The following is a 17,230-nucleotide window of genomic DNA, read 5'->3' on the forward strand; positions in this document are numbered from 1 at the left end:
TTACTTTAATACAAGAAAAAAATTTAAGACATAGCAAATGCTCTTTGGAGTTCACAATTTAATGCAAGTCCTTCCAGCAGCTCAATAAAAAGATTTAAATATTTCTAAAGGTTTGTATAAACTTTAACACGGTAAAGACATACATGGAGAAGACATAAATTGGGGCTAAGGGCAAAACAAGAGATCACATGACTCTGAGAAAAGCAAGTAGTGCTGCCAAAATAAATGCCCAGTTCACATAGCGAATTGTCAATGAAGAGTTTAAGAGACATAAATAAATATAGCAGAGTAACTTCTAAAGTAATAAAAATGTGAAAATACTTTGACAACAAGCTTGACATTCATACGGTCAAAAAACATATGAGAGAGGATACAAAATAAAATAAATATATCATCTCATCCTTGTCCTGGAACTCATGTAAAAATTCCACAAACCAGAGTGACTCAGAACAATAAAAAATTATTTCCATGGATAAAATGGTCTTAACGTTGTAATAAATACATCTAGCGACCTCTTTTAACAGCAGAATAGGTTTTCCTATGTAACAGGAAGTGGAAATCATTGCTATAGCATAGAAAAGAAGCAAAACACCATTTACCATGACTAGTTGGGCTGCAGCAAATCCAGGAAAACACAACTGTTTCTGGCATCTGCCTCTGTGTCCATGGAAAATTCTCTCAGCTTAGAGAGCGATCATGAAAACTGAGCTACTATTACCTTTTGATTTTTATTATGAATGCTACTGCTTCTGTTATAACAACATTTCAAAGATTACTAGATATTCAGCAATAACATGTATTTTGGTGTGAAAGTTTATAACTAACTTAACTCAGGAACTTTATTCAACTCTTTAAGAGTTTAAAGAGAACACAAGTTAAGAGGCTAACATATACCAGTTTCAGAAACATTGTATTTCTTTAAGTCCTACATCTTTCAAATTAAAATTTTAGAGGATAAAATGCTTGTGGTTTCTTAAAAGTTAAAACAGCTGCACTGACATGAAAAAACTGGCTTTTGTGCAAAGGCAGTACTTTTTAAAAAAAATATTCAGTCACATCTATATAAACAAAGTCATCAAGATAGGTCTATACCATAAACACTGATGACACTATTACTTTCAGAATGAAGGGGATACACAAGTTAAAAAAAAATTTTAAGCATCAACACAAGTTAAAAAAAAAAATTTTAATCATCAAGTAAACGGTTTTGAGATTTGTACGACCATATGGCATCAAGTCGTCAATGCTAACCACTGGGAAATTTCTGGAGAAGAAACAAGAGACTAAACCTGAGGATGTCCATTGAGAACTGCATACTCTTGGCACCAGGGTTTCATGAAGCAGAAAAACTCGGCTGCAAACAAGGCCCAGTGTTGCCCTGACACACAGACCCATAGCAAGCCAATGATTCTGGCAGGTAAAACACTAAACATAACTATAGATAGAAGTGGGAAGTTTTGCAGGAGAAGATCCAAACCATGAGCCTTCAAGATACTGCCCTTTCTGTGGTTACATAGCCATGGTTAATGTTGACTTAAATAACTTTCAAGAGGAAAAAAGAAAGACCAAATAACACACCCACCTTTCGCTGAGACACCATCAGAACAAACAGTATTAATTCCAAAGGCTGAGTTGAACGGGTCAGTTTAGCCAATGAAATTAGAAATAAATAGGGTAAATTAGAGAAATGACATTAATTTATTTAAAAATTAGTTATATAATTTTCATACTCTATTCTAAAGATTTACAAGACCTTTCTTCTCTTTTTACTCTACATGCATTGTTTCATCTTTTTACTTTACGCTCCTATTTTTTTGCCTCATCTTTTTTCCTCCCACCCTTTGCTACAGACTTTTTCTCTGCCACAGTGGGTTCAGAACACCCCTACTCCCAATAACTCAACCCATATCTCTCTTTTCAAGAGCTAGTCTAGTTTTCGAGGTAATTATCTTTTCCTTTCCTTCTTCCTTCCCTCTGCCCCTCCCCCCTGCCTTTTTTTCTTGGAGTACTATAGTCAAAAAATATAGAGATTTCGGGGTTATACATTCATGGTTACTCCACTGGGAAAAGCTGTATAGTGTACTGATCAAGAGCCTGAGATTCAAATCCTTGCTCTGCTACTTATTGGCCAAGTGACCTAGGTTGTTTAACTTTCTGAGCCTCAGTTTTTACATCATTAAAATGAGTGGTTAGTCATCATAACAGTACCAACTTCCTAGACTCCTTTTGACCATTAAATACATTTTAAAGCACTTAGCACATAGTAATTGCTCAATAAACCTTAGAAACAATTTTTATTATTTTGATGAATACCAGCTTGTGTGCACCTAGTGACAAATACTTGTGCTATGAAACTGACCCACGAGAGAAAGCTGTTTCTTTTTTTTAATTTGGACAAGTTTCTTGTGTTTTACCATCCCATGACAGATCTCATCTGCTTTCCAGTGAATTAAAATTAGTCTTTTCTACAAAGCCCATGTAAAGTTAGAGCACAAACACTGAGGACAGATTGAAATTTAAATCAATCCAATTTGATTCCTTCCAGATCCTGGAAGCTGTCAGGCTATGTGGTAGATTTCTTGTATAATCTCCGCTTTGAAATAGCCCCTGGAAGTACTATATAAGGTGGGAAGTGGGCCTGTCTAGTAAGATATCCCACAGGACTCAAAAGAGTGTCAGCCGAGATGAAACAGAATAATTACAGTTACTAATAAAGACATTGCTACTTTAAAGGATTCAGTCTAAAGAATTCCCTCTCTTTCTCAATGCCTGGTCTCCTTTTCTTACATTTTCTAACCTACTCTCTTCTTATCTTTTTTTATGGCTCTCATTTCTGTTCCATTAATTTGTCTTATCATGTTTACATCGTCAGCCTGTCTTCTCATTTCTCTCTTTCTGAGTTCTCATGGCGATTAGAAAGAACTGGGGATTTCAATACAGCCTCTATTATTTATTAGCTATGTGAGTTGGGATGAGTTAACCTCTCTGAGCCTCAATTTCCTAATCTGAAAATGGGATGATGTTTTCTAACGGGGAGTACGCAAGCAACAAATAAGCTAATATACAAAAAGCACCTAGTTTAGTGCTTGGCACATTGTGCTCAAAACTAGTAGTTGCTGAGATCACTGTTATTTTAACCTAAATTAATTCAGTGCTTGGTTTGGACTCTGGTTACCTTTCAAAAAGGAATAAAAGATAAAAACATACCATTTTCAGCATTAACTAAAACTCTTTTGATACCAACTCTCTTGTTCTTCTTGCAAAATCTCCCCCAAACACAAAATACCAAAACAAATATAAAACCTTATATGTTTTTTATTCATGATAGCTTGCAATAACACCATAATTAGTTTAATACTCTATTTAGATATCAATATTTTCCAGTTGGCCCTGTCCAAAGTTGATTTTGTTGCGTATTTTAAACATATTGTTCACTTTGAATGTTTCACACATTCACTTTGGATGCCGTGAATGTTTTCGTGAGGCCTGTTGAGCAATTCTGTGCTGCGACTCTATTAAAAATCTGCATCAACCTCTGTGTACTAAGCTGCTTCTCTCTAGCTGCTCCTGCTCAATTAGTTGCCAGATGTTATGACTACAAATGAGGCCCATGGCAGTGGCCTGTCTGCGGTCAATATGTCTCAGTCACCTACAGTTCTGCCCTGTGGTGAGAGCGCTATCACCATCACTAGCACTAGAGTTTCAATGCCCATTTAAGTGTTCTGAGTCCCTTTTAACTCATCATGTTATAAGAGCTTTAAAATTACACTGTAATCCTATTCATACTCATCTAGCGCTAAAAAAATGAATTGCAGCAGCCTAGCTTCATTGGTAGTTGGTAGTTGGAGATGTTTTCATTTTCTCAACTTGTTGCTGATTTTGTTTTGTCTTTTAATGTTAAGTGTGACACAGATCATGCTGAGAAAGCTCTTCAAAAGGCTGATGTGACAGCTCTCACATGTGAAAAGGTAGCTGGCCTGATGGTGCATCAAAGTTACACTGTGTTGTCCTGGTCAAACTCAAAAGGCTCTCGCATTTCATTTGTTTATGTCACCTTAATGTTTTTTGTTAATCAGCACATCTTTGGTCCTGTGGCTACTTGGACTAGTACATTTGGCTGAATTTATAACAATATTTAACGTCCGTATCATGCTTTCAAATATATTTTCTTATTTGATCAACATTTTAGTTTGATAAACATTTAGTGGATGCCAACTTTTTTTTTTTAAATCAGGCCACAAAGAATAATTAATAATAATAATAAAAACCACGAAACCACAGTCCCTGTCCTTGGGAATTTAACAATCTAATGGGGCAGGTATATCTTATGAAAAATAATGACCATAAAGTGAAAAATTTGTTGTGATGCTGACAGTAACTCCAAAAGGTAAGAAGGGTAGGCATTAGTATACCTATTTTACATGGGTGAACTGAGGCTAAGGGAGGTTGACTGTCTTGCCGAGTCAAGCCTTCTAAGTCCATGTTCATGTCCATGTTCACTGCACTGTGTGATTATGATTCTCATGAGGTCTCATCATGAAGCACAGCCTCATCAGAATTGGAGCACACACCTTCTGTTTTCCAACTCTGTACATTTAAGTCCACTGGGTATTACGAGATCCTATGCCAAGGTGACTTTGGATTCCATTATCTCTTCCTATCAGAGATGGATGACATTTCTGTATGTGAGGGTCTTAGAATTCTAAGGTGCAATGTGATTAAAATGCTAAGTAAAATGAACATAACACACAAATCACATTAGGAATGTTCACCAAGGATGGCTTGTATATTATTTACAACCCTTCACTGTGGGATGCCTTAGGTTCATGTTCAAAGAATGTTCAGTGGTTAATTCCTTAACTTTTCCACATGTGCTGATTAAATGACTAAAACTAACCAAAACTACGAAAGAAAAAAAAAAAAGATCAAAAAGAGGTTTAATACTAAATGACTCAGTCTTAAAAATTCCTAAATAAAAACATACTGGAATCCTCTTTTGAACTCCAATTTTAGGACAAAGCTCTTAGGAGGAATTTAGTTAGCAATATAGTAGCAAACAATATTTTCTTCCTATGTGCCAGACACTCTCCTATGAACTCATATTTAACTTATCTAACCTTCAGAATCTGATGAAACTAGTACAAGCATTATTTCAGTTCTATAGATGAGAAAACCAAGGCAAGGTAATTGACTTGCCCAAGCTCTTATAGCAGCAGAGCTGAGATTTGAACTTAGTATCAAAAAAAGATAATTTAGATATCTACTATGAAGTCAAATGAAAATAAATGTTAGAATGACTGTGAAAATCTACAATATCTCTTAAAAACAGATTACGTTCACTTTGTTTGAACAAAAATGTGGACTCAGACATTCTGGAAGAATGAAGGGACAGAGGCTACAAATTGCAGCAATCTGAATTTAGGTTTGGTTTCTAAAGATTCTAATTTTTTTTCCCCCCAAGCACAGACAAACTAAGGTTAATTAATTTGGGAAGCCACTACTTCATCTTTCCAATATCTAGATCAGATTATTAGAAGAGGTTATTTGTGGAAAAATCTTTGTCAACAGTTGTATTTTAATTACAGTGAGATTATAAAGCATATAGACATGTGGACATACTCCACACCCAGACACTATTCAGACTCCAAAACAATCCAATTAATCTGAAAAGATGAGAAGGGTTTCTACTACATTGGAAAGTATAGTAGGCAGAATTCTAAGATGGTGCCCAAGAATGCTACCCCCTGATGTATATGTTGAGTCAAAATCTCTCTTTGAATGTGAGAAGAACCTGTAAATACAATGAGATATCGTTCTTGTGGTCAGGTTATGCTTCACGGCATAGGTAAGATATGTTGCTGATGCAATTAATATTTCTAATTAGTTGAGTTAATCAAAAGGGAGATTATTCTGGGTGAGTCTGACTTAATTGGGTGAGCCTTTCACAGAAGGTTTAAAGGTCAGAGGTGGACAAAGAGAAATGTTCTACTGGTAAGGAAGAAAGTAAACAACGTGTAGGGAACTGCCTGTGGAGGGGGCCGACAGGGTGGCCTCTAGGAACTGAGAGTAACACCCAGGTGATAGCCAGCAAAAAAACTGGGGCCTTCATCCTATATCATAAGAAACTGAATTCTGCCAACAACATGAATGAGCTTGGTAGAGGACCTAAACTCCGGAGGAGAACACGGCCCAGGTAACAACCAGGTGTACTGTGCCCAGGCTTCTGACCAACAAAAACTGTGAGATAATAAATGGGTGTTCTTTAAAGTTGCTATGTTTATGGTAAGCTGTTACATTGCAACAGAAAACCAATACAGAAACCAGATTTAAACAGATTTTTTAAAAAAGTATTTTTAAAGAACTTTTATTAGAGGTGAAAAAGTTGAACTCAAATGTTCATTTCCAAGTTGTTTGTTCAAAATACTGCTCACATACTCTTAAGGTATTTTTAAGGAGTTACCAATAAAATAATGTTTTAAATGAGTTTAGGGTCTCAGACACACCAATTTTCTTAATCTGTTATTTACTGAAATATTGTACAGTTATATTTTAAAATAAGGAAAACAAGTTACAGTCCTGCTTTTTATTTTAGCTAAAAATCTAATACATGCTCATAGAAATTAAAATGAGAAAACTATATTTGTAAAAAGTAATACGAAGCAAGAATATTCTTTAGGTCATTCTAATCTTATTCTCATTTTCATTCATTCAGTAAATATTGAGTGTCTGTTGTGAGCTAGACACCATGCTAGACAGTGGTCAGTGACCATAAAAATAGACCTGGCCCCTGATGTATAGTGCCCATAGGGAGACAGACATTAAAGATTCACACAAGTCAACATACAGTTATACATTATGATAAAAGCTTTGAAAGAAAACAATAGCATGCTTTGAGAAATAGAAGAGGTACTTAATTCAGAGGTCAAAGAAAGTCACTTTGAGAAAGTAATATTTAAGCTAAGAAATCAAAATGTTAATAGTAATTATCTATCCCTGCTCATGGGTCATCTGGAATTCTTCCTTAGAACCAAAAGAGATGTGATCCTCAAGATTGTGAACAGTTCAAACTTAGTCTATTAGAAAATTTAGCAAAGGGTTTACTGTCTTAGAAAAATGGTCAATAGAACTGAAAATTATTTAATATGTTAAAATCTTCAAAAGTTGTTAGGGTCAAGTACATGTCAATAATACTGTAATCATTCTGGGAACTCATGATATTTATAGAATGGTTAACATGTATAAAAGTTTTATAACCTTCTGGTTCATTTTCCTCTTTTGTAATAATAATTGTTGCATGAATAACTCTTGAAACATTTCCCAAAAACTATTAAATATCCATTGCATTTTTTCCTCTTGATTTCTTGGATTTTTAAACCTACTGGTTTATTTCTAGTGGCAAGTTCTAAGAATTAACCAGGATATTTAGCATCTTTGTTTCCACATTTGTAAGATGAGGGGGCAGATCTTAAAAATGAGGTCATTTCCAGCTCTGGATTTCTGAGAGCTGTAGTCTCAAAACAATTTTTGGCATTCATAAATGTGACTCTAACTGTAATTCTATCTCCCTTCCATAGAGTTTACTGAAAACATCCCAGATGATTACTCATGAGTAAAGTATGATGGCGTTTAACCAAATTCAGTCAGAAGCAAGAAGTTGGGTATATGAATGGAGAGAAGATAGGGCAAACCCATAAGTGGATTTAAAAATCCTAGAAGGATAGGAACCCTCAGAGGTGAACAGAAAGATTCTAACATAGTAAGGAAAGACTATATCTAGAAAACAATGTGTGTGAGTATCAACACTAACTTATGATACTTAAAAAAAATATTTAATTAGTTAATTATTTTTTTTTTATTATGGTGACATTGGTTAATGAAATCCAGTAAGTTTCAAGTGTACAATTCAACAGTAAGGCATATATATATTGCATTGTGTGCTCACCGCCCATACTTAGATTTTTTTCTGTCACTACATATTTGACACCTTTTACCCCACCTACCTCCATACTTAGGTATTATTTTATTTTTTGAGTAAACCAAGGTGTTTCTGATTACCTGCCAATAGTGAGAATAATTATACTATACAGAGCATCCACAATGTCTATCCACAGGGCCAAATGTTGTCAGGCCCTGCTTCACTGCTAACCTCTACGTACTTTCTCATAGCTACGTAAAGTATAGTAGGTTTCATCAATTTTAGATTAATCCTTACTCAATTCCCAGAATCAATCATGACCTGAGAAAGGAAGATCTAACAAGCTCCATCTTGGCTCATGCTTTGAGATTTAGCATTAAATCATTCTTTATACTTTGTCCCACTTGAGACTATATACCTGGGCACTGCTTTGGTTCTTTTCCCTGGAGTCTTGTGCTAGTAACTTATGTCAGTCTCTTCCTATTAATTGAGTCCTTCTCTGTGCTATCCCTAAGGATTTGAGCATTGGTTCTTCAGTCTAGCACTGTAGACAAGCTTTCCAGGTGCCTGCTATATACATACGATCTCTATTATTTCTCTCCATCTCCTCAACATAGAATCAGTATCACCAAGATCTAAGAATTCACTTCTTAACAATGCATAACTCTAGCTCTCTTCTACAATTTTAATGCTACAGACTTACCATCATTAATATTAAGTAAAATTTATTAATTTTTGAGTGCCAAGCACTGTGCTAAGTGATTTTACATGGATTATCTCATTTAATCATTAACATATCCCTTCAGGTACCTCCTTGGCTAAATCAGTTATGGAAGTTCCACCTCTCTTGCCAGGGACTGGTGCAAATGACATAATTTTGACCACTGAAGGGAGGTCTGTTGATAGGTTCCTAGAGGCACAGAAAGAAACATACTCTCTTCTTCTTTTGGACATTATCTGAATAGGCACTGGTCTGAGACCACAGCCATCACTAAGGATGGCAGGACAGAGAGACTGAAGAACCTGGTTCTTTGACGATATTGGTGAACTGATGAATTGATCAACCTGAGAGGCTTGGCGCTCTTAATTTATGAACTTTTGAATTTCCTTAACCATTTTTAATTGAGTTTTCTACTAGCTGCAGCTAAAAGCAACTCATTTACTTATATAACAAAACTGACAAGCAGTATCGAGAGTCCACAACGATAAACCATATTATTAAAATTCATTATATTTTGATGTAGAAACAACCATTAATGAAAGATTTTTCTTTCTCTAGGAATACATCTTGACTTACCATTCCACAAATTACACAATATGCAAGATGTGACTTTTTAAACTGATAATATTTGCTATCTTGGCTGATAAGAATGCTGATCAAATGCCATTTATAACACTAAGACCATCCTGCTTATAGAAAACAGCAGATTATAACTAATACTTTGTGAAGCCAAAAGTGCCCCAAGAAGTATTATATTACTCAGTTCTGTAGATAAAGCATAAATGTTATAGCTCCATATTTCAGACTTAGAAGTTAATGTTCCAGCACTCATCTCTGAACCAGTGCTCAAATCTGGAGGACATGTGAATAAGAAAGTTAGACAGAAATGCTGAAAGAAAGCTAATGGGGACAGAGTACAAAGGAGAAATAAAAACAGCCCTGAAGAAAAGTGAGAAAGATCCCTCTCATTATCTGGAGTGAACACAACAACAAAGTTCTAGATGTTTAAAAGTCCCTCCAGAAAGATGTCATAGGAAGACGGTCTTCCGAAAGAAGGCTGGAAGCAACATTTAGCTTTTTAAATGAAAACCAGGGCGAGAGTTCTGCTGGTGTTGTCTCCTGACATAAAATGTACTAAACTGAGTGGTCCATTTCCTTGATGACAATAATGATATAACACATGTACTGAGCATCTAAGAGCAACTGACATTGCGTCTGTAGAGAACAAATAAAAACATGATTTATCACTAAATACTGAATGAAAATAGATGTCAGCTGCCAAAGGCCTGCAGAATTTAGTATGTTGAGAACTAGGGAACTGACAAGTTTCTAAAATTTTAAACTAATTTTCCCGAAAGTTGAGAAGCATAATTTGCTGTACATGTCCAAAATAAGCACTGGATAGCCTGAAGTGCCCCAAATTTTGTGTGAATTCAGAGAAGCTGCATGCTGCCACTTATAAAGGCAAACAGCCTTAAAGTATGAGAAATATTTTGTATGTTTAGTGCACAATTCATACATTGTAGGCATTAAGCTGCCCCAGAAGCCTTCTAACAGACCCCTGTTCCCACTCCAACTGCAGGCCTTCTGTGTGTTCCCATGTGCCCCAAGGCATCCTACTAACTAAAGATCTGGCCCCAGTAGACTCTCTATATGTTTATTGAATAAACAACTGGACAACTTTGCAAGTTAGACAAAATTTCTAGAAATGCTATAACAAATTTATGCATAAGGCAAAACTACTCACTTTATTTAGCCAAAGTATAGTAACAAGGTAGGGTGACCTCTTCTAGACAACTCTTGTAGCATTTCAAGGGTGAGCAGACTCATTTTTACTTCTAAAGACCTCCAAGTGAGAAATCTACCCTGAGTGTATTGGTCATAATAACCACTAAAGGCCACTCTTCTCTCAACCTTCTCCAATAATTTCTTTCATTTACCTAGTCATTCGACCAAATATCTGTTCAGCATTTTAAATATACTTGGCACTATTGTAGGCCTTGGGACTACACCAGGGAAGAGAGAAGACCTCTGTGTATCATCTGGTAAGGATGTAGAGAGATATACAACAAATAATAAACATAAAAATTATTACATATATTAGATAATGGTAAGTACTATGCATAGATATAATTCAGGGGATGCAATACTTAAAAAGTGAGTGATTATTGTAGATTGGGAGGTCAGGAACAGCCTTTCTGGAAATGTGACATTTGGGCTGAGACCTGAATGACTGAAAGGACCAACCCTGTTGCCATCAGGGAGAAGAATGTTCCAAGAGCCAGGCAAAGGCTTTAAGATGAAAATAAGGTTAACTAGTTCAAAGAACAGAAAGATAGCCAGTATGGGGCTTACACAAATAAGGCAAGTGTTATGGGCTAAATTGTGTCTCCCCCAAATTTGTATGTTGAAGTCCTAATCCCCACTACCTCAGAATGTGACTGTATTGGAAGTCTTTAAGGAGGTAATCAGGTTAACATGAGGTCACTAGGGTGGGCCCTAATCCAATATGAGAGGCGTCATAAGAAGAAGAGATTGGGATACAGATAGCTACAGAGAGAAGAACATGTGAAGACACAGAAGGCAGCCATTTACAAGCCAAGAGAGGCCTCAGGAGAAACCAACCCTACCAACACCTTGATTTTGGACTTCTAGCCTCCAGAATTGTGAAAAAAGAAGTTTCTATTATTTAAGCCACCAGTCTGAGGTAGTTTGTTATGGCAGCTCCAGCTCTAGAAAACTAATACAGCCAGGTAGCAGATAAAGGTGGGGGATTCAGGAAGAAGACAGATCAGACAGAACTGTGTAAACCAGCATGAAGGGTTGAGATTTTAAGTGTTATCAGAAGCCTCTGGAACTTTAAAGGAGGGGAGTGATGCAATGTAATTTACAAAGATAATTCTGGCTAGATGAATTGTGAAAATGGATTGGAAGGAAAGAATGGAAGCAGAGAAATTAGTTAAGAGGCAACTGCAGTAGTCCAAATGAAAGATAATGGTGGCTTGGACAAAGATAGTAATAGCAAAGACAGAATAGTGGCTGAATATGGAATGTGTTTTGAAGGAGAGTTCATAGGACTTGGTGGTAGATTGGATGTGGGAAGGAAGGAAAGATGAGAATTAAGAATAACTTAGATTTTTGTCTTGAGCAATTGAGTGGACAGTGGACTAATTTTTGATATAGAAAAAGCAGAAGAAAGGAGCAAGTCTGGGGAGAAAATTGAAAAGTTCTGTTTTGGCCATGTTGAATTTGAAATGCCTTCTACATATTCAAACAGAGAGGCCGACACATTTGAACGCATTAATCTAGACTTCTGAGGCGTAGTCAGAACTAGACATATTTAGGGGTCAATACATAAAAATAGAAAACCTAGGGACATTAGAACTATCTCAAACTGTGGACTGCAGGAAGTGGTGTGAGAAATCTGGCCTTGATAATTCCTCTTAACAAGTATTCCAAGAGACTCTTGGACATATTTTTGGTCCATTGCTATTGCAAGGTATTGTGGCTGTTTGCAGCAATGAATGGAAAAATCTCCCTTTGGCAGGAAAGGGCTTCTTAATGAACATTCATTATGATTGCACAGATAAAGGTCTGGAAACACAGAAATGGATTGTAATAAACTTTCCAAATATAATAGGCGTGTGAAGGCTTCAAGTGCTACTTCTTGCCAATTGCCTGTACCTTCTCTTGTTAAATTAAGTTTTGTGGAAGCTATAAAACATAACAGTAGTTAAAGATTTTATTCTTTCAGAAACCATCAATTTTGAAATTATGATCACTTGAACAGGAGACAAGGTGAAGTTCATTAAGGAAATAAATAAAGTAAGCAAGGCTATAGGAAGACCTTTCAGACACGTTTTAGAACAGCTCATCCAAAATACATTGATACTATAGCACCATAGGACTGAAGGAATCCTTGCTGTGCTAATTAAAACACATTCTTATTTCCTTATTAAAGTAAGCCCCCTAAAGATCTTGGCTCAGAAACCCTTCATTAGCATATTCTCAATGACTGCTGTAAGTGCTAAAAATGAGTAAGGCTGCATTTCTTTAAAAAAAAAAATACTATACTTACTAATATTTTAACAATAGAAACACATTTTCTTTGTAATTGGTGCAAGTTGGTGCTTTTTTGACTGTACCACATTGCCCAGTGTTTGAACACAATATTCAGGATGGTTTTTAGAATACCGAGATTATTTTTCGGAATACTGATTTTTTTTTCCCTTTTCCTAGTCATAGGTTTTTGGGTTTGTTGTGATAAAAACCTTCATTAGAGATGATTGTGACAGGCTCCAATCAGGGCTAGCAGAGTACACAGAAATTCATTCTGAGAAGCTGCCTTCTGATGCCAGGCTGCAGTGTGGCAAGTGATTTTGTAAATATTCCCCACTTTGTCATATGTTCAAACATTTGTTCCTCTTGGAGCTTATTTTTAAAATGTTCATGAAAAACCACCAGCCGAATATTTGTATGCTTATGGATATTAAATAAAGCTTATTTCCAAACAAAGTTTTACAAAGTGGCTAGTTTCAAAAAATTATCCTTGTTTTTGACAGTTGTCCGTATTCTGACATGGTAGTAATAAAAATAGTGAGTAATTTCTCTTCTCTGTTATCAAATCTGGGCATGATCAGCTGGACCGAGACTGGAACAGTCTGATAATATTTTCCTAATAGAAATTTTCTAGTCAACGTTTTACCAAGAAAAACTAATTATTGTCTAACTAACGAGTTTTGTCTTTCCTAAATTACTTTAGAAAAATATAGTAACATTCTTGCCATTATAATTTTTCCTCCTTTAAAAAAGAAGAGTTTATTTCTGCTTCCATTTATCACTAAGTAGTAACTAATTTTGAAATAAACCATTAATTTGAGGAATAGCTACCAGAGATATAACACAGAAAGGACTTCATATTTGGTTTTGAGTATCACTCAAAGTAAAATAAACTTTATGCCATCTAGTGTCTCTCCTTATGAGGCAGGGCATGATGAAATTAGATTCTCATAAATGTCATTGCCTCTATTTATTGTCTTTTTCCTTGAACCAGGGCTGAGTTGGCTAGGATCCATTGTCTCTCAACCAGACTTATCATGGATCAGGTGCATTCCATTTCATGACAGGAATGTGCTTATTACAAAATGTACAAAGCTCATAGTCTAACAGCGCACAATCTGTTGGCAAAAAACACATTGTTTAATAGTGGGTCTAGTCTGAAAGTTTTCTGATGTATTGAAACTAAATTTAATATCCCGTAAGTTGACACTCAAACCTTGAAATAAATCTCTAATGAACATGGTAATGTTTATGCTGTCTAAACTAAATGCATTTTAGTATTATGGAAATATACTCCCAAAGTATTTCTTATTGACATTATATGTAGTTAGCCAGATTTTATTGTTGCTTCCATTTCTCCTGGATGATAACTCAGGAACTTTGAAAAGTAAATTAACTCTTTCAGGTCCTTTAACATACTGCTTCTTTAGTTATCCCTTTGGACTGGACTTGAAACAGCCCAGCTCAGCTTTTGCTTCTGCATGACCCATTTGCAGTCCATTCAAACACTTCCACAGACTCTGGCAGTGCAGCTCTGCTCAACACAGCAGCGCTCTTCTGACTCTCGATCTAAACAGTTAGTCATCCAGTTTCTTGCTCTCAAGATCTTCTAGGCTCCTTACAATGGCGTTTTTCAACTATAGGAAATATATATATCAACTCTCTGAGGGGTCTCTTTAAAGCCCACTCTCTCTAGACATCCCATTCCACACAAAAATTAGAAAGTATAGATCAGTAAAAATAAAATCATTAAAAATCTTGGTAATCTTGACACCATGCAGAGATACCATTGTCACATAATTTGTCACATAAACTTTCAGAATTTTCTCTTGAAGTATGTTTATGAAAACATTTTTTGCTCATACTACTATAAAATTATACTCTAAGCAAACATAGTCTACATTTAAATAAAATACGGAGCATTACTATGAGGTAATTTAAAATAAAGTCACACTTTGAATGGAGATTGCTTTAAAGTGGACTTCCTGAAATATTATTATCTTTTGAAACAATTTTTTTGTTATTGGGTAATTCCAAACACAATAAGTAAAGCTCTTTGTATTGAATTTCAGAATACTTCAAAGACTTAACCCTAAATAAAGGTTCGGATTTTTATGGTGGTAAGAAAATTTGGAAACAAATTTATAAAACATTTAAATATTGAAAGAAATACCTCAGGGTCAATTGGGACATATATTAAAATTTGAAGATACAAAGCTATGTCACAATTCATAGAGCCTTTCTTCTCTGAACATGAATGAACCAGATAAGAGAAAGAAAAAAAATAGAACTATTTAGCTATCAAAACTAATTTTTCCTGAGATGTCAGTAAAAATTTTCTTATGTGATGGCATGAAGTTTAAGTCTTGAACCAAATGCTGGGAAAGTAACCTTATAACTGCAAAATGATTCATTATTAAATATTGGACAGAGATAGGTCCTCTGTTCTTTGTAGATATGCACAGCAGACCTAGAAGGAACCTGATGAATCCAGGTTCTTATTGTTTTGAAGACACCTGATATCCCATTTCATCCAACGAGGCTGCCAACTCCTTGTCTACACCGACTACATGCCATGTCCCCCATGTTATGACTAAAAAGGATCTAAAATTCATGAAGCTTGTTGAAAGCTTAACTGTCACATTCAACTCATTCTAAAGTGTATGGGAAAAAGAGCAGAGCAGATATTTCAACTGAAGCTATTATTGTGCTTGAATAACCATATTCCATTAAACCTACTATAAGATGTTGATCACATCAGCCATGCAGTTGCATTCCTTTCCTTTATTTCGACTTGCCCAGTTTCATTCTATGCAGTATTACTCTTTCTGTGCCCTTTATTCCAAGGTTGTCCAGAATTCAAAGCACTTATTCAGTAAGTTTGTAATCCAGTTTAGTATGCTATTAACAGAATTCTTGAGAAGATCATGGAAAAAGAAAATCAAATTTATTTTTGGGTCAATGACCAATTTTAAAGGAAACACATACTAAACTAGCTTCAAGGAAAAGGTCAAAATCCATGAGGTATTAAATGAAAAAAAAAAAAGAAAAAACATTCATTTCCACAATTTTCCAACATTCCTTAAAAATAAAAACAAGCCTAAGTATGGGATGGCAAGGTCCTGGTTCCCCCATACTAATGGTAGTGAACAATCCTGCCATTCATAGGAAGTTAGAAAGCAAGGGTTTTTCTTCAATACCAGGGAAGTTTTGGCTTCCTTTCCCTTCATTTATTCTGGGGTTCAAAATTGAACCTTATAAATCTTGAGTTAGTCTCAGAACAAATAATAATATACAATAAATTAAATGCTCTAAAGCTTGCTTTTTATTAGCATAACTGTCTCTCCATTATAAATGGTATATTAAAGCCACTGTTGTATTATAGTGCTAAATACTAAAAATATATATCCTAGAGAACCGAGCATTTTAAAGAACTAATATTCTACATAAACTACATATTACTCGATGACTAATTTAGTTTATTCCCCATTAAAAGGTTAACTGGAAATATATGATGGAAATTACACATTAAAGTTAAGGAAACAAATGTTTTAATTTTAAAATTCTTACATCAAACAGAAAGCAATTACTTTCCTATAATTTTTTTTTTCTATTTGGTATATCCATATAAGAACCTTAGAAGAAAGGATAGGTTTCCGCAAGCTCAGGGTACCAAATATGTGTCTCTGTCCAGACAGTTTTCCAGCGGGTAAAGTTGGGGTAGCATTTCTTTCCACAGGGCAATTGGTTTGGAATAACCTGCCAATGAACTCAGAACATTTTTTTTTTCACCAGCAAAGTTAAGCTGAATAAAAGTAAAATTCATTTTCTGGATTATTTTATGATTATGAAAATATTTGTGTCTATCTTTTTAGAGGGACCAAGATTAGGTGTAGTGAAAGAATTTTTCCTCTCTGAAACACCTTAGTGAGAACACATAAAAACCAACTCTAAATCATGCATGAAGCCATAGTAGAGAGAAAGTAAATGTTAAAGCAACAATAATATGATTCAACAAAAATAAAAATGAGTAATAGCCCAATATAAAATGCTGGGAAATTACAGTAATGTCACAATCCATCAGAAACAGCAAAACACACCGTTACTTTAACAAATATTTATCGATCACCTAATAGATGTCAAAGGTACATACAGATATATGTGTGGTAAATTTCCGGACTGGAGAATAAATAAATTAAATAAAAAGAAACTAGCACAGGATGTATAACTCACAGAATCATGGAATATTAAAATCAGAAGAGATCTTCAAAGTCACATAGATCAGGAGACCAAGTTCCACTAGGTTTAAGTAACTACCCAGTCATGAGGGCAGAAGCAGGGCTAGAACTAAATCCCTTCATTTAAAGTGTAACAAGATGCCTGGCACAGAAGAAATGTTTCTGAGATAAAAAAAAAAAATAAAGGTTAAGACTACAAATAGATAGTTGTTTCTACTTAAAAAGTTTGAGAATAATTAATATGTTATTAATTATATATACATATAAATTTAAATTGTCTTCTTAGACTGAAGTATG

At 35.1% G+C, this 17,230-nt stretch overlaps 1 protein-coding gene across 1 annotated transcript in view; it reads right to left on the reverse strand.

Moving 5' to 3' along the window:
- The window catches only part of DDAH1 (dimethylarginine dimethylaminohydrolase 1), a 59,741-nt gene that overhangs the window by 39,426 nt on the left and 3,085 nt on the right, over positions 1-17,230 (reverse strand). Inside the window, exon 2 of the mRNA XM_011355577.2 lies at positions 9,498-9,536. Coding sequence (XP_011353879.2) covers positions 9,498-9,536 — 39 coding nt within the window. The remainder of the gene's footprint in view (positions 1-9,497; positions 9,537-17,230) is intronic.

This window comes from Pteropus vampyrus, unplaced genomic scaffold (genome assembly GCF_000151845.1).
Source record: "Pteropus vampyrus isolate Shadow unplaced genomic scaffold, Pvam_2.0 Scaffold22, whole genome shotgun sequence".
Lineage (NCBI taxonomy): Eukaryota > Metazoa > Chordata > Mammalia > Chiroptera > Pteropodidae > Pteropus > Pteropus vampyrus.